This window comes from Podarcis gaigeae, assembly GCF_964106915.1.
Source record: "Podarcis gaigeae genome assembly, chromosome: 8".
In the NCBI taxonomy this organism is placed as follows: domain Eukaryota; kingdom Metazoa; phylum Chordata; class Lepidosauria; order Squamata; family Lacertidae; genus Podarcis; species Podarcis gaigeae.
This window is the reverse complement of record NC_139684.1, coordinates 90,861,214-90,883,544: the sequence shown is the minus strand read 5'-3', so window position 1 is coordinate 90,883,544 and position 22,331 is coordinate 90,861,214. Positions and strand designations below refer to the sequence as shown.

The 22,331-nt window shown below is 53.6% G+C and overlaps 1 protein-coding gene across 1 annotated transcript; it reads right to left on the bottom strand.

Annotated features, from left to right (window-relative positions):
• Nucleotides 1-18,337: 18,337 nt before the first annotated feature.
• On the bottom strand, nucleotides 18,338-22,108 carry SERTAD1 (SERTA domain containing 1). The gene is made up of 2 exons (XM_083752140.1): nucleotides 21,974-22,108; nucleotides 18,338-20,127 (listed from the first exon to the last, which is right to left on the bottom strand). Exon 2 carries the CDS (start codon nucleotides 20,121-20,123, stop codon nucleotides 19,395-19,397), a length of 729 nt encoding a protein of 242 aa, XP_083608266.1. The 5' UTR covers nucleotides 20,124-20,127; nucleotides 21,974-22,108; the 3' UTR covers nucleotides 18,338-19,394.
• Nucleotides 22,109-22,331: the final 223 nt, after the last annotated feature.

Here is a 22,331-nt window from a genome sequence, read left to right as displayed (position 1 = left end):
GCCTGAAGGGTGAGGTGAATGGCTGAGGAAAGATTTGAACTCTGATTTTGCCAGCCAGGGCCCACCACTCTAACCATTAGGGCCAAAGTCCTCACTTCCCCTCCCCCTGGGCACAGCCAGATGCCCCCCAAGGCACACAGGGGCACTGAGAAGGTCTGAAGGCCAGGGGGGGCGGGTTTGCTCCAGGCTTCCTGTCCTGCTAGCTGAGGAAATGAACTGGGTTTCCTTTGCTGAGGTTTTGCCAGGAACGCAGGAAGTCAGAAACAAAAAGAAGGTGGCACTTGTGCAGGCAGCATCCCACCTCGGCCCGCCTGACCCCAACCAGAAGCCTCTTCTTCTTTGGCGATCCCTCGTAATCCAGTAAGATTGTCTTCCATGAACACGGCCTTAACAGTGAGTCCGTGACTGTGGAGGCCAATTCTGGATCCACATGTCCTGGCTTGAGAGCAGTACATGTGAAAAGGATCTAGGAGTCTTGGTTGACCACAAACTTGACATGAGCCAACAGTGTGACGCGGCAGCTAAAAAAGCCAATGCAATTCTGGGCTGCATCAATAGGAGTATAGCATCTAGATCAAGGAAAGTAATAGTGCCACTGTATTCTGCTCTGGTCAGACCTCACCTGGAGTACTGTGTCCAGTTCTGGGCACCACAGTTCAAGAAAGACACTTACAAACTGGAACGTGTCCAGAGGAGGGCAACCAAAATGGTCAAAGGCCTGGAAACGATGCCTTATGAGGAACGGCTAAGGGAGCTGGGCATGTTTAGCCTGGAGAAGAGGAGGTTAAGGGGTGATATGATAGCCATGTTCAAATATATAAAAGAATGTCACATAGAGGAGGGAGAAAGGTTGTTTTCTGCTGCTCCAGAGAAGCGGACACGGAGCAATGGATCCAAACTACAAGAAAGAAGATTCCACCTAAACATTAGGAAGAACTTCCTGACAGTAAGAGCTGTTCGACAGTGGAATTTGCTGCCAAGTAGTGTGGTGGAGTCTCCTTCTTTGGAGGTCTTTAAGCAGAGGCTTGACAACCATATGTCAGGAGTGCTCTGATGGTGTTTCCTGCTTGGCAGGGGGTTGGACTCGATGGCCCTTGTGGTCTCTTCCAACTCTATGATTCTATGATTCCATGGTGGGACACTGGTTTCCAGGCAGGAATTGAACATGTGATTTGCCAAGCATGCCTTCCTCATAGCACATTTCTCCCTTGCGTCCTGAGTTTGAGTGTCTTCAAAACCCATGACACCTTTGGTCAAGGCTGTTCTCCAACTGGAGCGCTCGCAGGCATCAGTGTTTCTCAGTTGTTGGTGTTTATACTTCTTTTTTTTTAGATTTGCCTTGAGAGAGTCTTTAAACCTCTTTTGTTGACCACCAGCATTACGCTTTCCATTTTTAAGTTTGGAATAGAGGAGTTGCTTTGGAAGATGATCATCAGGCATCCACACAACATGACCAGTCCAACAAATGTTGAAGAATCATTGCTTTGACACTGGTGATCTTTGCTTCTTCCAGTACCCTGGTATTAGTTCACCTGTCTTCCCAAGTGATGTGTAGAATTTTTTGGAGACCCTGTTGATGGAATCTTTTGAGGAGTTGGAGATGGCATTTATAAGTGGTCCATGTTTCACAAGCATACAGTGAGGTTGGTAGTACAATAGCTTTGTCCCGGTCCTCAAACACTCGGCACTTCAATCGGGAGAAAGCCAAACTCACAGAGCTCAGGTGATGCTGGATTTTGGCATCAATGTTGGCCCATGTGGAAAGATAATTGCCCAGGTAGGAGAAGTGATCAACACTTTCCAGTCTTACAGAACTGAATTAGATTTGTGGCACTGCAGAGGGGTTATTTTGTACTTGTTGGTGCAGCACTTTGCTTTTGGGGGTGTTGAGCAATAGACCTAAGCTTTTCGTAAGCTTCTGCGAAGATATTTAGGATGGTTTGGAGGTCATCCTCTGAGCGTGCACACACTACGTTGTCACCAGCATACTGAAGCTCTATGACGGAAGTTATGGTAACCTTACTCTTTGCTTTCAGCCTGCTCAGATTGAAGAGCTTTCCATCTGTTCAATATTCGATTTCTACCCCGGTGGGGAGTTTCCCTTCAACAATGTGTAGGATCATGGCAATGAAAATAATAAATAGGCTTGGGCCAATAATACATCCCTGTTTCACACCTGATCCCACAGTGAATGGTTCACTTTGAGAGCCACTGTTATCTGCAATTTTTGCTGTCATATTATCACAGAGGAGCTGAAGGATGTTCACAAATTTATCTGGGCCACCAGTTTTCAGAAGGACAGTCCACAGGGCATTACGATTTACAGCGTCGAATGCCTTAGCAGCACCCACACAGCCGCCCTGGGGGCCAGGCTCGAGGGTGGTCCATCTTCAGGCTCTTCAGACTGGACAGCGGGCACAATTTGGGCTTTGGGGATCCACTAACCTGGCACAAAAGGTGCACCTTTAGAATTCTGAGTCTGGGAGCCTACAGTCCTGACACGCAAAAATCCCAGCTAACCCAAAAACCTTCATCTCAGCCTTATAATCTCTCTCTGTGTGTGTGTCTCATTTTGTTGCTGCTGCTGTTCCACAGTGAAGAGACAGAGCTCCTTCTGCAAGCCACCCAGAGATCTATCAGATCTACCTTCTAACCCTCCTGCTGCTTTAGGCTACAAATGGAACCTCAAAGGGCTGTTGTGAGGATAAGAATGGGGTTGGCTGGGAGGACCTCATAGGCTCCCTTGAGCGCACTGGAGGAATGTGGGGTTTAAAAGGAGAAAGGTAGCTTAATAAAGCAGTAGCAGGGGTGACCCCAAAATTCACATTACTTTTGGCAGCCTGGCTCACCAGGTGGAGTGGAGGAGAGGGCTAGGGGTGGCAATGAGCCACAGTCAGAAGCAGCAAGGCTTCTGCATAGCAGCTGCTGGAAACCACAGGAAGGGAGAATTGCTCTTGGGCTCGGATCCTGCTTGTGATCTCCTCATAACAGGCCTCTCATGAGCCACTGTGAGAACAGGATGCTGGATTAATGCCCCCTCCCCGGCCTGATCTAGGAGGAACTTCTTATGCTCTTGTGGAGCCTCCAGGCCCAAAGGCAGTCTAGCAAAGGCCTCCCCACTGTGGCAGCAGCAGACTTGACTTGGAGGAGAGACAACTGTGCAGGTCAGCCCTTGTCCTCTGCCCCCCTCCAAGGCAATTTGGGGAGAGGGGGAAACAGCAGCTCACACCCCAGGAAATCCTGCTCAAACCCAAACGTCCCGTTGGCAGGGAGAGTTTGCTTCCATCAGAAACAGGAAGCTGGCTTAGGAGGAATTGTGCCTCAGAAAGACCTCAGAAAATGGAAACCTACTGGCCAGGTGGATCCACCCAGGCCAGACATGCTTTCAGAAAAGCTGGCCACCTAGGAGAGCCAAAGCCCCATCCATTCACTGCAGCTGGCATTCGAGGGTAGGCTGCCTTTGGAACTGGAGGTTCCACGTGGCCATCATGACCACGAGCCACTGACGGACCTCTCCTCCTATGTGGCTTTGTCTAACACCTTTTTTAAAAAAAATCCTCCTGTGGCTCTTGCTGCAGGCAGTTCCACAGGTCGGCCATGCATTATGTGAAGAAGTTTGGTTGGCATCTGTCTGTCTCAGGAGATAATGGAGTGCACCTTTGTGGGTGAGGTCAAACTTTCCTGTCCCGTCCATTGCCTTCCAGGTGTCAGAGCTCCATAGGGCCCTTGTCTGCCCACCAACTTACACACTGCCCCAACCACACACAGGGAGCAGGTGGGGGACTGTGCGTGGAAGGCAGACTTTACTGGCAAGAAGAGCTACAAGACTAAAAGAGAAAGCCTCCCTCACCTTGGCCACAACACACAAGAAGCAAAGGCCTCTCACTGGCCATCTGCCAAGGATGCTTGAGCTGAGATTCCTGCATTGCAAGGGGCTGGACTAAATGACCCTTGGGGTCCCTTCCAACTCTGCACTTCCATGATTCTATGAATTGTCACATCTTAGGAGAGGCCTTGGTCACCTGAAGGCCTTAGTCGTCTCCCTCACGTGGCCTTGCTGGCTCCCTTGACTGGTCTGGCCCAGGGACAAGGAGAAGAGGAAGGGGGGGGTCCCGCCTGCCAGCCATTCCTTTGGCTTTTCTGCCATTTTTCTCTCTGCTTTGCATACAAAGAACATAAGAAAGATCAGGCCCAAGGGGTCTCATCTAGTCCTGCATCTTGTTCACACAACAGCCAAATACCCCCAAGAACCCAGGAATCTAGCTAGGCTGCTTCTGGAGCTGCAGGCTCCCTAAGTACAGAGGAAAAGCCTGGCTGCTGGATCAGGCCCAAGGGAGGCCATCTAGCCCAGCATCTTCTTCTCACAGAGCCTGACCAGTTGCCCATCATGGGAAATCAGCAGGCAGGACCTGAGCCCCAAAACAACTCTCCCCTCTGTGGTTTCCAGCGCATGGTCTTCAGAAGCACTGCTGCCTCCCACTGTGGAGGGACAGCATGGCCTTCCTGGCTAGGCAACAGCCCCCCCTCCTCCTCCTCCATGAATTTGTCCCGTCCTTTTTTAAAGCCATCCAGGTTGGGGGCCACTCCTCCACAGTTAACTCTGCACTGAGGTCAGACAAGGGCACAGACATGGAGCTCCTTCTCCTTTGTTGTCCCATCAACTCACTGCCAGGATGCTCAATTTAATGCTGGGGGGGGGCGGGGAAGGAGGAACCGGGGCTGGGAGGGGAGCTCTCCTTCCATGCTGTATGCAGGGGAAATGCTCTGCAGCTCCTGGTTTCCAAGAAAATCCCAAAGCACAGACTTAGAAAGACAGAGAGGAACAGAGGAACTCCAGATGAAGCAAAGCAGAGCAGAAAACAGCAGCGATTTGGGGAAGGGTCACAGAGCTGGGGGGGGCTGCTTTCCACGCAGAAGGCACTCCACCCCCTCCCCCAGGTCAGACCTGAGTTTGAAACCCTGGCACGTTGCTGCCAGCCAGTGTAGATAGCAGTGGGCTGAATGGACCAAGGCTCCTTCGAATGATGGTGTGGGAAAGAGCTTCATTTTCCATCTTTTAATTTTCATTTGCTCTCTCTGTTTTTATCCACATCATAAAATGATTTTTTTAAAAGTTGACCAAAAAAGAAAAGGTGAGCCAAGCCAGACTCCGCCGGGGAAGTCCCCACTTCTGTGACCCCCAAGGAGGCTGCACTCCCTGCTCCACATGCAACCCCCCCCCCCAAGCAGGCCTCTTCTGCAAGGCCTCCGTATGGGGACATGGGCCTGCCCTGCCCGGGACCATCCTGGCATTTCCCAACCCTTTACTTGTGGGTTGGCACAGGCGCTGCAACGTGCAGGAGGAGCAATCTCTCGGCAGCCAATCCCACTCACTGCCCCCCCCCCCGGCCCAGGAGGCCTGCCAAGCCAGAAGGAAGACTGCTTTCCCCACAAGCTGAGCAGGAAGGCTGAGGGGCTGAGCCTGCAGCCGCCCAAACCCAGCCCAGTCTCCTAGGGTGCACAGGCATGCGCTGGGAATCTTAGAATGGTGGTGTTGGCAGTGACTCAAAGGGTCATCCACCCCACCCCACCCACCACCCACCCAGCAAGGGTCGTAGCTCAGCCGTGGAGCTGCAAGTAAGGCTGATAACATCCCCTGCCCGAAATCTCAGGGAACAGCTGCCAGTCAGAGTAGCCAATACTGAGTCGCATGGAGCAGCTGTCTGGCTCAGGATAAGTCCCCAAACTAGAGCAAAGGCTGCCTGCTCTCCTTTCCTTCCAAAATTTCCCTGGGAAAGAATCAGCTGGACGGCTTCAGGAAGCAGCAACCTCAAATAGCCACAAATTCACACAGCCTCCTCCACACCCCAACAAACTGTTTGCATTTGAGACCAGGGCATCTGGACCCACAACCATGGGTCCGTACTGAAACAGCTTGGTCACCCTGATGGAGGACCTGTGTTGCGAAAGGGGCAGGGAGAGGGAGACCAGCTCAGTGGGGTGGGTATTGGAGGGGCCATATGGCAGCACTTCTGTCTGTCTCCCCAGGGTCGTAGCCAGAGAGTAGCACTGAGTGAGGGGTCCTTGGCCCCCTGGCACCTGTGTCGTGGGGGACTCTCCTCTCTGAAATCCAGCATCACCTGAGCTCTGCAAGTGCAGCTTTCTCCCAATTGAAGTGCAGAGTGATAGAGGACCAGGACATTTGCAGGGAAACCAAAATGCTTGTTTACAAAGCTATTGTACTACCAATTTTACTGTATGCTTGTGAAACATGGACCACTTATAAACACCATCTACAACTCCTCAAAAGATTCCATCAACAGGGTCTCCAAAAAATTCTGAACTAATACCAGATGATCGTCTTCCAAAGCAACTACTCTATTCCAAACTTAAAAATGGAAAGCATAATGCTGGCGGTCAACAAAAGAGGTTGTGTTACTTTTATTGTTGTTAGCCACTCTGAGCACGGCTTCGGCTGGAGAGGGCGGGATATAAATAAATAAATAAATAAATAAATAAATAAAATAATAATAATAATAATAATAATTATTATTAAGACTGTCTCAAGGTAAATCTTTAAAAATGTAGTATAAACACCAACAATTGGGAAACACTGGCCTGCAAGCGCTCCAGTTGGAGAACAGCCTTGACCCAAGGTGTCTTGGGATTTGAAGACACTCGAACTTAGGAAGCGAGGGAGAAACGTGCTAAGAGGAAGGCACGCTTGGCAAATCCACACCGTGATCAACTCTTGCCCAGAAACCAATGTCCCCACTGTGGAAGGACGTGTGGATCCAGAACTGGCCTCCACAGTCACTTAAGGACTCATTGTTAAAACCGTGTTTATGGAAGACAATCTTACTCAGCTACAAGGAATTGCCAATTCCCTGAGGACTGGTTCAGAAGCTCCTGGTGCAGAATGCTGCAGCCAGATTGCTGACGGGAGCCTCTGGACAAGACATTGTTAAAACAGCTGCACTGGCTCCCCATCTCCTACTGAACCAAGTTCAAAGACCTCCTATTAAGTTACGATGCACTGAACAATTTAGGCCTAAATTGCTCAGGGACCAATCCTGGCTCCATCACTGAGATCATCTGCAGGAGCGCCATCAGTTATTCCCTGAGTTGGTGAGGAGCATTTGACAACAATGAAAAACTGAGCCTTTCAGCCCAATCCTGTGGAACACTCTGCCACTAGAGATTCAGAAGGCACCTTCGTTTGGATTTTGTAATGCTACTGAAAACAGCTCTATCTCACCAGGCAAACAGGAACACAGTTTTCCACAATAGCTAGCTGATCTCTGATTATAACATGTTTATATTGTTTTCTGTACAATGGTTGTAAATTGCTCTGATTTCTTTTTAGGAGTTTTTACTGTATTTAAAAAACAACACTAAATGAGCTTCAGTAGGAATCTAAGAGCCAGGCTTCAAATGGAGGTGAAAGCACACCCAGACCCCTCTCCATCCTTTCAAGGGGAGAGCAGAGAGCACCCCAACTATGGGGAGGATCAGACCAGGCCAAGCAACTCCCTGCCCCATCACAGGACAAGCTCCCCACTGCCGGAAGGACCCTCTTTGGGCTGTACTAGCCAGCCAGCCAAACCACCTCCTAGTCGGGCAGGCCAAGCCAGCGCCCCTATCTCTGACCGTCCTTGCTGGAGGCCTTTGAGGGGCTCTGCCCTCTTGCCCAGGGAGAGCAACTGCTGCTTTAGAGAAGACCCTTCCCCCCCCCCCCCAGATCGCTGGAAGGCACTGCCTGAAAGCAATCCTGCGCAAGACCAGCGTGTTGGGGGGGGGGGGACACGGAGCAGTACCCCCAAGAGGTGACAGACCTCCTGCTCAGAGGGTACTAAGTCCCGGCCTGAAAAGTGTCCCTGCAGCTTGGGATGATTTAGAGAGGCGGGAGCGGAATAAGAGGGGGCTAGAAAGGGGCAGAGCAGGCGCGACACCAAGAGAGTGGCTTCCGAGGGGTGAGATGTTAGGAACAGCAGCCCCGCCATCGCAGCCCCCACCCCGGACGTCCAGCCAGGCTCCTGGGCTGCCGGTTCGAATCCCGCGCCGGGGCTGAGCCTGGAGGAAGCGGGGGCTCCGGGGCGCCCGCTGGGCGGAGAGGCTTCCCCAAGAGAACGAAGGCGCGGCTGCTGCTGCTGCTGCTGCTGCTGCTGCTGCTTACCCGCTCCGGCTCCGGCTCCGCTCCCGCTCCCGCTCCGGCGCTGCGCTCGCCTGGGCCGGTCTGGGCGGGCGCGGCCGGGCGCGGGCCGGGGCGCTGCCGGGCAGCAGGAAGGGGGCGGCTCCGGCCGGCCCTCCAGCCCGTGGGCACCCAGCTGGGCCGGGGCCGGGCGGGAGGAGGGTCAAGGCAGTCCCGGCCCCGCCCGGGGAGGGCCCGCCGCCGCCGCCGCGCAAGAAGCCGCCCCCGAGAGCGCGGCCAGGCCGAGGGGCCGTCGCGGCGCTCTGCACGCGCTCAGAGGCGCCCTCTCCACGCGCCAGCGAGGAGCGGAGGCTCCAGAGGCAGGACAGAGGCAGCGGCGGCGGGACGGGGGCCGCTGCAAACGGAACGACGGGCCGGGTCCCGGTTGCTCTTTGAAGGCGCTTTGCCCCCACCCACCGTGGAGAAATATGAAGGGGGCGCCCCTCCCCCCGAGTGGGCTGCTTCTCAGCGTGGAAGGTTCCCCCGCTTCGCCCTCTCATTTGCCCGTCTCCACGTGCGGCCGAGGGGTGCCTGAGCATGTGCAGAGAGCCCGCGCCACGGCGGGGGCCACTGGGCTTGATGGAGGTCCCCTTCCAACAGCCCTTTGGGGCTGGGCTCTGCCGGAGAGCGAGCCCATCCCCTCGCCCTTCAGGATGCCCCAAACCCGCCCCCTCCTCAAGCCCTGGGAGCAGCAGGGGGTTGCATGGCGACTGGAGGTGTCTTATGCCATGCCAGATAACACCCATCACTGACTGCCAGCAGCTGTCCAGGAGATCTCTCCAGCCAGCCCTTCGTAAACTGAACTCGGGACCTCCTAGGAGCCAGTCAGGCGCCCTGCCCTTGGGATCACCCTTTCCTGAGACCAGGAAGGAGGGTTGTTTCCAGCAGATTTTCCTCCCCCCACCCCACCTGACAAGGAAGTTAAAGCTGTGATCGACACAGAAGAGTTGTTATAGCAGATAAGAAAAGAGGGACAGGGAGGGAGAAGGAAAAATGGAAAGTCTTGAAAGTTACAGTTCTTATTAGAACCAGCTGAGCTGGAAATAGTTTGTGCAGCATAACCTGTTTTAACTGCTTTTAATTCTGAATTTTAAACTGCTGTAACCCACCCTGAGAGCTACTGGTGAAGGGATGGTAATAAATGAAATAAATTATTATTATTTCAGCCCCACCCCATATACATTTCCTACAACAGCCACTTTGCAGGCTCCAAAAACTCCCAGCTCCTTTGTGGGTCAAGACACGTCCTTCATGTAAGTTGAATAGGAGTGGCTGGGGAAACCCAGCCAGATGGGTGGAGTATAAATAATAAACTATTATTATTATTATTAAATAGGAGACACCAAAATCCACCCCACCCAACACACACAAAGAGCCCCTCGCCTTCCTTTCAGGCCAGTTGTTGCCTCTGAGCCCAGCCTGAAGGAGGCATTCAGGGGCAGCAGGCAGGGGCAACTCCAGGGGAGCAGCCCCCCACTTTCCCTTCTCCCATGTCTGTTACCTCCCCCCCCCCCCCGCAATTCCACCTTACCATAACTGGCTGCTGGGGACCAGGAGACCCCAAACACCCGGGCAAAGCACTCGCACATCTTTGCCCTGCTCTCCAGATCCCCAAGCTTCGTCCCACAGGGAAGCACCCACAGCTCTGGGGCGGGGGGCAATGCCGTGCAGAGCTGCCAAGCACAGCGAAATGCTGCCCAGCCCCCCAGCCCAGCCCCCCAACACACACCGAGGCATGCAAAGGGAGCCAGCCAGCAGGATTAGCGCAAGGCCACAATCAGCAGTTTGGGCAGCCTCTGAAAAGCATCCCCGCATTGTTGGACTTAGTGGACACCCGGCACAGACAAAAGGGAGGCCCCCCATGTCCCGTCTGCCCCTGGACGGGCCGCTGAGATGGGAGGGCAGTGAGCCAGAGGAAGCCGTCCGAGCGCCGGCCTCTTTGTCCCCTGCAAAGACCTCCCTGAGACCCAGACTCCTGGGCCACCCAGTGGAACAACAGGCCAGCCCCAGAGGTTTGGGCAAGTTATTTATTTGATTTAGAAATGTAGACATCGCTTGACTGTAAGAAGAAACCTCAAAGAGGTTCTCTTTGCGAAGAGACAAGAACATCAGGAGAGCCTGCTGGGTGATGGGCTCTTCTTCCTTGGAGGTTCTGAAGCAGAACCTTCCTTGGAGGTTCTGGCCGAGATTCCTGCATTGCAGGGGGCTGGACTAGATGACCCTCGGGACGCCTCCTTCCAATTCTACAATTCCATGGTTCTGTGGACCAGGCCAATGTTCTCAGCACCCTGTTCTCACAGTGGCCAACCAGATACCCCCAAATGGAGGAGTGTGCCTTTGGGGGTGAAGTCAAAGCAGTGGAGAGTTGTGGCGCTTGCTGTGACTGTAGAGACCGATAGGGGAGAGATGCTTTGTTGCAGCCGGGGCAGAGGAGGCACCCGGTTGTGTTGCTGCAGATGCACCATGACCTTTCTTCTCTCTGCGCTCCTCCCAGCCTCATTCCTCCTCTGCTCACTGCTGTGGATACTCCATGAATTTTTCTAAAAGCAAATTAACTTCTAATACTTTAAAAATTCAGAGATCACAAACATGCATCAGAAACTGAACTTTTGGTATTCAGTAAAGGAGAGAGTCTGTGTGGTGTTTAAAAAATGTAGTATAAACAGCAACAATTGGGAAACACTGGCCTGCGAGCGCTCCAATTGAAGAACAGCCTTTCCCAAAGGTGTCCTGGGCTTTGAAGACGCTCGAACTCAGGACGCAAGGAAGAAATGTGCTAGGAGGAAGCCACGCTTGGCAAATCCACACCGTGATCAACTCCCGTCCGGAAACCAATGTCCCCACTGTGGAAGGACGTGGGGATCCAGAATTGGCCTCCAAAGTCACTTACGGACTCACTGTTAAAACCGTGTTTATGGAAGACAATCTTACTCAGCTATGCAGGATTGCCAAAGAAGAAGAAGAAGAAGAAGAAGAGGAGGAGGAGGAGGAGGAGGAGGAGGAGGAGGAGGAGGAGGAGGAGTATGTCAGATGAGGTCCTGGGAGACCTGGGTTTAAATCCCCACTCAGCCATGAAGCTCACTGGGTGACCTTGGGCCAGTCACTCACTCTTAGCCTGACCTACCTCGCAGGGGTGTTGTGAGGATAAAATGAGGAGGGGGAAATAATGTATGCTGTACAAGGAGGAAAGGTGGGATATAAATGCAACATTTCATTCAATCACTCATGGAGGAGAAGGCTGCAGTGACGCTCCACTACCAGTTGCTGGCAATCCCAGGTGGGCAGGATTCTGCTTGTGGGCTTCTTCCCACTGGGGCATCTGGTGGGCTGCTGTGAGAAGAGGATAGTGGACTCCAGGGGCCTCTGGCCTGATCCACCAGCCTCTGTTTCTGTTCTGTGCAAGACTGGATTATTTGGAAAGGGGTGGCCACTGTACGCTAGTCACAGAATCTCTGTGACCCCCAGGGTCATCTAGGCCTTGCAATGCAGGAATCGCAGCTAGTCAGCAAGGGAACCACAGAAAAAGATGTGTTCTGTGGAATGCAGGCCACCTTGCACCCCACGGGCTGGGCCTGGCCTCCCCACAGCAGTGATTTCTCCAGCACAAGGCACCCCCTGGACAGCTCCAGGACTTGGAGGGGGCTGAGTCCATGTCTGCAGTTGGGAGCAGAGCGCAGGAAGGGGCCCCCGGACTCTCCGGGCCAAGGGTGAAAAGTAAGCCTGTTCCCAAGATAGCACAGGGAGCCAGAGCTATATTTGAGCCCTGTTTGGACTAAGACTCCGGCGCTCCTTGCATCCGCCCACCCCCCTTTCATGGCAGCAGGTCAAGCACCAGGAGGATCCAGAATAAACACCGGACGTCCTCATCAGACAGGGGACTTCCTTGAGGTGACGGGGAGAGCCAGGGACCACGCCCACCCGCCCCACAGGAGAACGCAAGAGGATCCTGCTGGATCAGGCCAATGGCCCTTCTGGTCCAGCCTCCTCTTCTCCCAGGGGCCGACCAGAAGCCTCTTGTGGGAATGCACCAAGCAGGATCCGAGCGCAAGAGCTGCTCTCCCCTCCTCCGGTCTCCAGCCTCTAGGATGCAGAAGCATGACAGATCCAGTGCTTTTTTCCTAGATAAATAGGCGTCAGTACTCAACATAAAGCCCTCAATTGCCCTCTCCTCCTCCTCCATGAATTTGTTTCATCCTCTTTTAAAGCCATCCACCACGGCCTCCTCAGGCATTCATGGATTTCCATTTGCGAGGGCATCCCAGGCGCTCTCAATGCTGGGAAGCAGCAGCAGTCATGGCTTTGTGGGGTAACGTAGACCCTCCCAACATGTCTTGCAACCTTCTCTCTTCTGGTCCCAAAAGGCCTAAATCCCGCCTGCCTCATCCTGGCAACAACCCCCAAGCACATGGGTGAAAGTTTTGATCCATTTACTCTGCTTGTGATGACCTGTCCTACACAGTTTCAGAAACCCAAGAGGCATTTGGTTCTTTCTGTTAGCAGTGTGCATGCACACAAAAGCTCATACCAATAACAAACTTAGTTGGTCTCAAAGGTGCTACTGGAAGGAATTTTTTAATTTTGTTTTGACTATGGCAGACCAGACATGGCTACCTACCTATATCTAGGAAAAGCATGACCGTCTCCCACAACGGGTGGTTATTAGCAGTGCTGGATTTATGTATAAGCTAAACAAGCTATAGCTTGGGGCCCCACTCTCTTGGGGGCCCCCCAAAAAATTAAGGAAAAAAACCTGGATGTACGTTTCCAAAATATACAATAAAAAACAAATAAAATAAAACCTACATCCAGCAACAGTGTTTTGTGTTGTGTAGGTGCCTATGATGTAAATCATGGGCCCTGCCTGCTTGTCTGCCCCCTAAAATATCACTAACACTATTAATATACTTCAAGCCCCATGTTGGATAATAATAATAATAATAATAATAATAATAATAATAATAATAATAATAATAATAATAAATCATTTATTACTTATACCCCATCCCCAGCCACTCTGGGCATCTTCCAACAGACCACTGAAAACACAATAGAACATCAAAGATTCACACTTCCCTCAAGGCGCTGCCTTCAGACTCCGCCCTGCAGGAGTTGAGCCAAATGAGCCTCCTGGTCCTTGCAGCTCAGCAACTCTATGAATCTGACTTGGCCTCTGCACCACTATGACGTGTGCTCGAGAGAGATGGATCATGTCCCCTTGTTCACTTGCAGAGCCCTTTGACGAGCTAAGAAGAGCCTGCAGGATCAGGCCCCTGCTCTCACAGTGGCCAACCAGATACCTCCCTGGGCCCCAGCAAGCTGGACCAGCTCTCAGCTGCTGCAATTCCAAGCAACTGGTCTGGGGAAGCAGGGCTGCCTCCGACTCCTGCGGGACTGAGTTCCGTGGTTTAACTCTGCACCGCATGAAGAAGGACTTTCTTTTATCGGATGTGAAGGAAGTGATGCTCCTTCTCGGTGCTTTGTTTTCCTGGGGGGGGGGGGACGCAGACTCCTAAACATTTTGTGAATCTTTGTATTTTTGTCCAAAGTATTTATGTTTCCCGATTTGGACTATAAAATGGCGGTGTGGTTTTTTTAGTCAAAATAAGAGTACCCCTAAACATTTTTATTTTTTTAGGGGAAAATGCCCTGCTCCTTCTAGTCCAGATCGAGTGCAGGCGGCCGGGGGGGGGGGGGGCTCAGCCCTGATCCAGGACTGCCCTCTTGTGGCTGTTCCACAGACGCCGTTTCCCATCACTCCGGTTTCCGCCCGCCCTGCCTCTCTCTCTGGCTGCCCTTCTGTTATTACTCCTCCATTCCTCTACTCCCGAGGAGCTCTGGAAGAAACAGGGGCCCCACTTGCTCCTGGAAGAGGCTCTGAGCTTTTAACAGGTCCATAGCACTGCCCTAGGAAAGCGTTTGCACGACCCACGAAAGAAGACCATCGGAACAATACTCGAAACAAACTGATTTATTCAAAATCCAGTTGAACCTATTTACTTTAATTAATTACACCAAACGAATTGTCTTGATCTGGTGATGCCATCTTTGCAAAGTATGAGAGGCTGGGCAGAGAGAGCTCCGTTTTTGTTTTCATAGAATCAGAGAGTTGGAAGAGACCACCAGGGCCATCGAGTCCAACCCCCTGCCAAGCAGGAAACACCATCAGAGCACTCCTGACATATGGTTGTCAAGCCTCTGCTTAAAGACCTCCAAAGAAGGAGACTCCACCACACTCCTGGGCAGCAAATTCCACTGTCGAACAGCTCTTACTGTCAGGAAGTTCTTCCTAATGTTTAGGTGGAATCTTCTTTCTTGTAGTTTGGATCCATTGCTCCGTGTCCGCTTCTCTGGAGCAGCAGAAAACAACCTTTCTCCCTCCTCTATGTGACATCCTTTTATATATTTGAACATGGCTATCATATCACCCCTTAACCTCCTCTTCTCCAGGCTAAACATGCCCAGCTCCCTTAGCCGTTCCTCATAAGGCATTGTTTCCAGGCCTTTGACCATTTTGGTTGCCCTCCTCTGGACACGTTTCAGTTTGTCAGTGTCCTTCTTGAACTGTGGTGCCCAGAACTGGACACAGTACTCCAGGTGAGGTCTGACCAGAGCAGAATACAGTGGCACTATTACTTTCCTTGATCTAGATGCTATACTCCTATTGATGCAGCCCAGAATTGCATTGGCTTTTTTAGCTGCCGCGTCACACTGTTGGCTCATGTCAAGTTTGTGGTCAACCAAGACTCCTAGAGCCTTTTCAAATTGCTTTTATTTTTTATGTATGTCATTTTAAATTGTGATTGATATGAATGCTGTATTCTTAGTTTTAGATTTTATAATTTATGTGGAATTTGTTTTCCATTTGGTTGTGTACTTTTTGGTGTGTTTTATTTATTGTTTATGACTTTTGTTATGTTGGTAATTATGTAAATCTTGGCAGCTTGTAAGCCGCCTTGAGCAATCTTTTAACTATGAAAAGGCGGCGTACAAATAAAATGATGAATGATGAATGAATGTACACCTCCAGCTCCCCCTCTGCCTCCCCTTGCCTCTTAGCATCCCCCCAGGGAATCCCACCGCCCCCCAAGAGCCACTAGCACTCACTTTGAGAACGCCTCCCATAGCACATTCATCTTTCAGGTGCCCCAAGGAGGGGGCGGGATGGAGCAGCAGGGGCACTGGAAAAGGCGTCTGAGAAGGCGGGCAGCCGCTGAGCCCGCTCTGCCAGGTGTATGAAGGCGCCTTCCTTTTCCTTGTTTCCAGGTCCCGCCTCCATCCCGACGCTCTGCCTGCCTGCCCCCAAACCAGCGGGCGATTAAGGCAGGCGGAATCTAGGGCAATGGGGCAGGACCCATGGGGTGGGGGGGGGGGCAGATGCCAAGGGACATGAGTCAGGCCAGCAGAGTCGACGCATCATTTCCTCCCTCCGCTTCCTGCCCAGCCCCAGACTTCAAAACACCTGCCCCAGGTACGGCTCCTTGCCGTTCCGCGCTGAAGTCTCCACCTGCCAGACAATCTCGAAAGGACGGGGAGCCTCATCTTCACAAACAGGCAGCCCTGTTTAGGGAAGCTTTTAAAATTTGATAAATTATTGTATTTATTATTTTGTTGGAAGCCGCCCAGAGCGGCTGGGGTATAAATAATAAATTATTAGTATTATTACCCCTTGAGAAGTGGACACTCCCCGCCCGCCCCCCCCCCACGCCAGGGCTCACCTGACCCCGTGCTAAAACCCCTCGCCCAGGACAGCAGTTATGGCCCCTCCAACCCCCACCACGTCCTCTTTCCGTCCACAGAATCGGGACCTGTCCCTGGAAGGGCGGAGAGGCTTCCTCGTTCCCTGGTCTCCATCTCCCAGCGCCAGCGGGGATACGAGCGTGAGACCACCTTCAGCTGAAGCCCCATATATTGGGAGAGCCCCCCCGAGGCGCAGAGGATAAGTGCATGGTTAGAAAGCAAAGTCTGGGGCGGAAAGACTTTCCCTTTCTTTGCACACCGCAGGAGTCCCTCCCTGGGGGAACCCACCAAACCCTTTGGAGGACTTCAGAAACTCCCTTATCCCCTGGCATTTGATGGCTGATGATAATGGTTCTTAATTGCTGTGGTATTATTTCCAGCTATCGAAGGAGGAGCTCTCATGGAGTAGAGCACTACCAGTGGTTACATGGCCATGCGCTGCCTCCGTGGTCAGAGGCAGCACTTCTGAACCCGTTGCTAGAGTCAGGAGAGCTGCTCTAGTGTTCGAATCCTGCTTGCAGGTTTCCCATCATGGGAGTCTGGTCGGCCACTGTGAAAACAGGATGCTGGACTAGGTGGACCACTGACCTGATCCCACAGGCTGTTCTTATAATAATAATTTTATTATGTATACCCCACCCATCTGGCTGGGTTTCCCCAGCTACGTTGGGCAGTTCCAAACAGAAGAATAAAAACTTCAAACATTAAAAACTTCTCTAAACAAGGCTGCCTTCAGATGTCTTCTTATGGAACCTCCAGGCCCAGAGACAGTTGATCTTGATTCATAGTAGTATTGAGCCGCCGATAACAGGATGCAAGACTGGCGGGGGGGGGGGTGCAATTTTGAATGCAGGATAGGAATGATTAAAGAAAGAGGGTGGCATAATGGTCAGAGTGCCAGAGGAGCAGAACCTGGGAGACAAGGGTTTGAATCTCACTGGGTGACCTTGGGCCAGGTGCTGTGTCTCAGCCAAACCTACCTCCCAGGGCTGTTTTGGGGGGTTAAATGAGGAGGGGGAAAGCCACATGTCCCCCCTTAAGTCCCTTGGAGAAAAAAGTGGGATAGAAATGCAACAGACACAATGATACACAAAACATAAAATGCTGACTGTGAATTCCTGCCGCCTGCATTACACCAGCCCAGGCAAAAAGTGAAGAGCACCCCACAGGCTTGCGTTTGGCCCCATAAGGAGATTCCCTGGATGCAGAGAGCACGAGGAGGGGGCTTCTCTGGGCTGAATCACGCATTTCCCCCTCACCTTGATGAGCAAATGGCAGTGGTTGTCTAACGAACCAGGACTTCTGTGCTCAACGTGGTCTCTGCCTGCTTGCAAGGCACTTTCCCACAGACACAAATCAGTGGTGCTGTGTGTGTTGCCTATAAATGGGCCAGGCGTGTGCCTTTGAGGGCCCCCTTCCCCAAAACCGCTCAGGGCTCTTTTGGAAAAAGACATTTAGTATAATGGGAGAAGGAGCTAAAGTTCTCTTTACCCAACTTTACCCAGCTTTTGCCTCACCCCCCATGCCAACTGAACAGAGCCTCCACATACAGGGGTGATATATCTGCAAGTGCCAGACGTTGTGGGCAGATGCTGTGTTTGTAGCCTTGGTTGAGTGGGGGCTTCCTGGTGGCAGCTGGCTGGCAATGGTGCAAAAGACATATTGGGGGGGGGGGGGGAGTTGGCACTGAGCTTGGTCTGACCCAGCAGGGATTTTCTGACATTATTAAATTTAAATCAGTGTCAATGTGGTTTGAAATATGCCACCTACCTGCATCCTGACACTGTGGTTTCCTGTCTGCTAGTTGCGCCCCTCCCCTTCAACCAGTGGCTTTTAGGGGATAGATCTAGTCTGAAAGATCCCCTACTGGGAAGTGGGAAGACTTACGAGAATCACATGATAGTCAAGTAATTCTGGAGCAAATTTCCAATCAGCTGTTCCACCCCCCCCCCATCAAAGGATAGCCAGCAAGGAACACACCCCACCCAGTTTTCTTGCCAGACCACGAATGAAGGCAACACCTTGGGATCTTCACTGCTCAGATATAGCACCTCTGCCCCTGACCCACGAAGGAGACAGCAAGCTGCGATTCCTGCATTGCAGGGGGTTGGACTAGATGACCCTCAGACCCCTTCCAGCTGCCCCATGGAAGATGCAGCCAGCTTGTTTTCTGCTGCCCGAGGGCGGGACAGGAACCAACAGCTTCCAATTGCAATAAAGGAGATTCCAGCTGAACATTAGGAAGACCTTTCTGGAGGTCTCCCTTGGAAGGCGCTGGCCTTTCCTTCATAGGAGTCTTCAAAGCAGAGGCTGGATGACCACTGGTCAGGGATTGCAGGGGGTTAGACTGGATGACCCCCAGGGGTCCCTTCCTTCTATGGCTCTACCTTTTCAGGTCCCCCAAGTGAAACGCACACACACAGAGAAAGATAAATTTGGTCATTTAAAAAGTGATATGACACATAAACAGTACATGGGATTGCCAAGCTCAAGTCCTCGGCACTCAGACAATAAATTACCCTCCCAGACTCACAACCGTTTGCCGCTGAGGGCAGCTCTCAATACACCAGACATGCAAGGGAGACCTGGTCCTGCCTTTCTTGCCCTTGCCACCCAGAGGAGTCAGCCGAGGGTGGAGGAGGAAATGGAGAAGGCGGGGCCAGCTCAGCAAACAGGCCCTTCAGGACGACCGAGACTCAGGTGCTGCTTCTTTGCAAACAAGTCGGTCAACACCTCAGTCAAAATCTGGCCCATTGGGGTTTTTTGGGGGGGTAGCTCCCCACAAATGGAAAATCCCACCCCCCTGCCCCTGGGAAGCAGCAGAGCCATTCCTGCCTTAAAAAGCTGTTGCAGAACCTTGTCGTATCAGATACAGTGGGACATCGGTTTCCGAACTTAATCCATTCCGGAAGTTTGTTCTTAAACCGAAACCGTTCTTAAACCGAGGTGCACTTTGCCTAATGAGGCCTCCTGCCTCCAATGCCCTTCCACCATTCAGATTCCGTTCTTAGACCAAGGTAAAGTTTGCAAACCAGAACACTACTTCCAGTTTTGTCGAGTTTGTAAACCGAATCGTTCGTAAACAGGACTGTTCTTAAACCGAGGTACCACTGTAATCTGTTTGAGCCTCTCGGAGGTGCCCAGATTCTCACGGAAAGCAGGACTCTGACCTCCAGGAATGTCAAGGGGGCCAGAGAGCCCCTTCCTTTGTGGGATTATCTCATACAGGAAGTTGAGGAAACAGCTTCTCGGAAGATGTAAATGGGGCCGTTTTGCATCTTCACGCAAGGCTCTGGCTGTTTCAATGCAGTCAGCATAGGTCTACTTGGAGGAAAACTCTTGAGCTGAATACAGCCTGGTGCTAACTGCAACGCCCCCACTTCACTCCGTTGCCCACTTGCGACCCACCCACCAGAGGTGCCTCCTCCCCAAGGTGAAACTCGGCTCCTACAGGAACGTCCACTCCCCCGCTTCCCCCCTGCCCAGGTCACAGCTCCTGAGCCTCCACCAGCATGTCCATGAGATAATCGAGGTCCGCCAAGCCTGGCCGCTCGTCCTCCGAGCTGGGAAAGGCCTCCTTGAAGCTGGGGAGACTGGTGGGCGACCACAGCTCACAGTCATACATGGAGGTGTCAATGTCTTCAAAGATGCCCTCCAGGCCGTCCTCCAGGAGGTAGGTGCTGGGGCCCAGGGTGTCCAGCGGGGCAGAGGAGCACGGCTGCAAAGTCCGTTCCGGCTCCGAGCAGAGCGGGGGGCCCTCGGGCTGAGCGGCGGAGGGGTGCACGGCATCCCCAAACCCTTCCAGGCCGCTGAGGTCCTCCAGGATGGTGGAGAAGACTGAGAGGTCCATGCTGGAGAGGAGCAGCTCGTCCGCGTGGGGGGTGAGAGAAGGCGGGGGCGGAGGCAGCCTCCTGCCAGGGTCCTGGAGGGCACAGGGCAGGGTGCCTCCAGAGCTCTCCCTGCAGACGGAGCTGCCAGCGGGGGCCGCAGGAGGGTCCGGCTGCTGGAAGAGGGCCCCCGCGGCCGGCTGCATCTCATCCTGGATGCGCCGCAGGGTGTTTGCCACGAGCACCAGGTGCCGCAGGTTGGGCTCGACGTGCTGGAGGCTCTGGTGCAGCTTGGAGACCGAGAGGCTGAAGAGGGAGCTGGTGGGGGCCGCGGCGGGGGCGCCCTCGTCCCCCTCGATCCACTTCCGCTTTGTGCCCTTGGCCAGCATCTTTCTGGGGAAGGGAAGAGAAGAGGGGGTCAGGGGGACACTGTAGGGGAATACGCGAGGCCCAAGCAGCCCAAGGCAGCAGCTGGCACAGTCACCCCAGGGTGGCAGCAGCAGCAGCAGCAGCAGCCCCTCCCCTTGAAACCCTGCCCACCTGGGGAGGGAGGCCCTGTCCCTTCCGGGGCAAAGCCTTCCCCCACCCCACACACACCAGGCCAAAACTGGAGCAGGAGGAGCCTCACTAGAGAGGCGCCCAGACTCTAGGTCAGTGGTTCCCAATTTTGTTTGGAGAGGGGTCCTGCCCCATTGGTTTGATAAACCCACCCCCAGTGCCCCCTACCCTCTCAGAAGCATGACCCAGAAGAGAGGTTTGCACCAAGGAAGATAATAAATAACACAATAGAAGTCAAAGCAGTAACAATCAATTGCACGTCTATTCAGAAACTGAAACTATTTAGCATCAGCCTTTCTCAAGTTTGGGTCCCCAGCTGTTGCTGGACTACAACTCCCATCATTCCCAGCTATCAGGATCCATGGTCAGGGATGGGAGTTGTAGCCAAAAAATGGCTTGAGAAAGGCGGGTATAATGGATTCAGCAAAACCGGCGAACTGGGTCCAGCGATGCCAGTCTGTTACCCCTCCAGTGCCCCCCCCCACCCTCTTAACTCCCACTGCAGAGGCCACTTTGAGAGCCTTATCTAGATCAGCCTTTGCTAGCCAGCTGCCTTCCTGATGCTCTGGACTACAACTCCCATCAGCCCCCACCAGCCCAGCAGCATGACAGAGGGGCTGATGGGTAGGAAAAGTATCCGGAGGATCCCAGGGCTCTGGGGAGAGTCCTGCATACCCCATATTCCAGCTGTAGTCCATATTACTGCATTTTTTACAGGGCTGGTTTTTTGAAAATGTCATTTATTGTTTACGTATCTGTAATAAAATAAAATGTCTGTGTGAGATGCTTCACTCTGTGAGGTGAGTGGGGCTGAGAGACTTCAGAGAAGGGTGACTGGCCCAAGGTCACCCAGCAGCTGCATGGGGAGGAGCGGAGACGCGAACCCGGTTCCCCAGATTAGGAGTCCACCGCTCTTCCCCACTACACCACACTGGCAACACTATTTGTGGTTTCGGCGTGAAAATATCCAAGGCTCTGATCCAAAGAAGCGCCGCGCCCCGCCCCCTTCGCAGTTTATGGGGTGGATCCGATGCTACCCCTACTCAGAGGAGACCCACTGACGTTTAATGAACACGGCCAAGTGAGGTCCGTTAACGTCAACGGGGCTACTCTGGAGTAAAGCTTACATACGACGCCCATTAAGAAGAAAGGTCTGAGTGAAGCTGTGAGCCGGGCAGGATCTCCAGCTTGCGAGGAGGGTCGGATCCTTCCCCGCAGTTGCGGTGGGGGCGGGGTTGGCGGGGGGATCCTCCTCCCGCGGCCGGGATGGGTGGGGGTCGCGGGCTTCCGTTCTGGATCCGGCCGCTCCGCCCAGCTGGGCTCCGGGATCCAGCTGCCCCGGAGGAGGGCGAGATCCGGAGCCCCTTCCCCCCGCTCTTGGAGATCCCTCCTCCCAAGTAACCGTCCCCCCCCCCAACTCTCTGGGGCGGGATCGGGCAATTCTCGCCCGGCCCCCGCGCCCGCGGGTGTCCGTCCGGGCGGGGGCGCGCGCAGCTTCCTCCCCGTCGCGGGAGCGGAGAGTGACTCATGGCGAGGCGGCGGCGGCGGCAGCAGCAGCAGCAGCCGGGCTGAGTCCCCGGCCGGGTGGGCGGGCGGGCGGGCGGCGCAGTCCCAGGATCCAGCCGGGATCCTCCGGCGCGGCGGCCCCGCGAGGGACCCCCGAGACCCCCGATTTACATACCCGGCTCTTCAGGGGCCAATCAGCGGGGTCTGGAACGCGGCGCGCAGCCAATCAGGCGCCGGCATGCTTCCCCTCCGCGCTCCGGGCTGGAATCCCGCCGCCGCTGCCGGGAGGGAAGGAGACATTCGCCCTGCGGGGGCGGAGGGGGAGGCGCCGGCCAATGGCGGAGCACGCCAGGCCGCCTCATCTGCATACAAGGGGGCGGCGCCGGGACGACTCAACGTTGCAGGGAAGGAAGGGGGCGGGGCGGGATGGAACAAACAAGCCGGAGTCCCCGCCCCCCTGTGCTGATTGGCTGCGGCGCGGAGGAGCCGCTCCGCAGTCGCTCCGGATGCGAGGCGTTCAGACGAGCGCGGAG

Coding starts and splice junctions, on each gene's coding strand:
- SERTAD1 (XM_083752140.1), bottom strand. CDS start 20,123: ATGCTGGCCAAGGGCACAAAGCGGAAGTGGATCGAGGGGGACGAGGGC.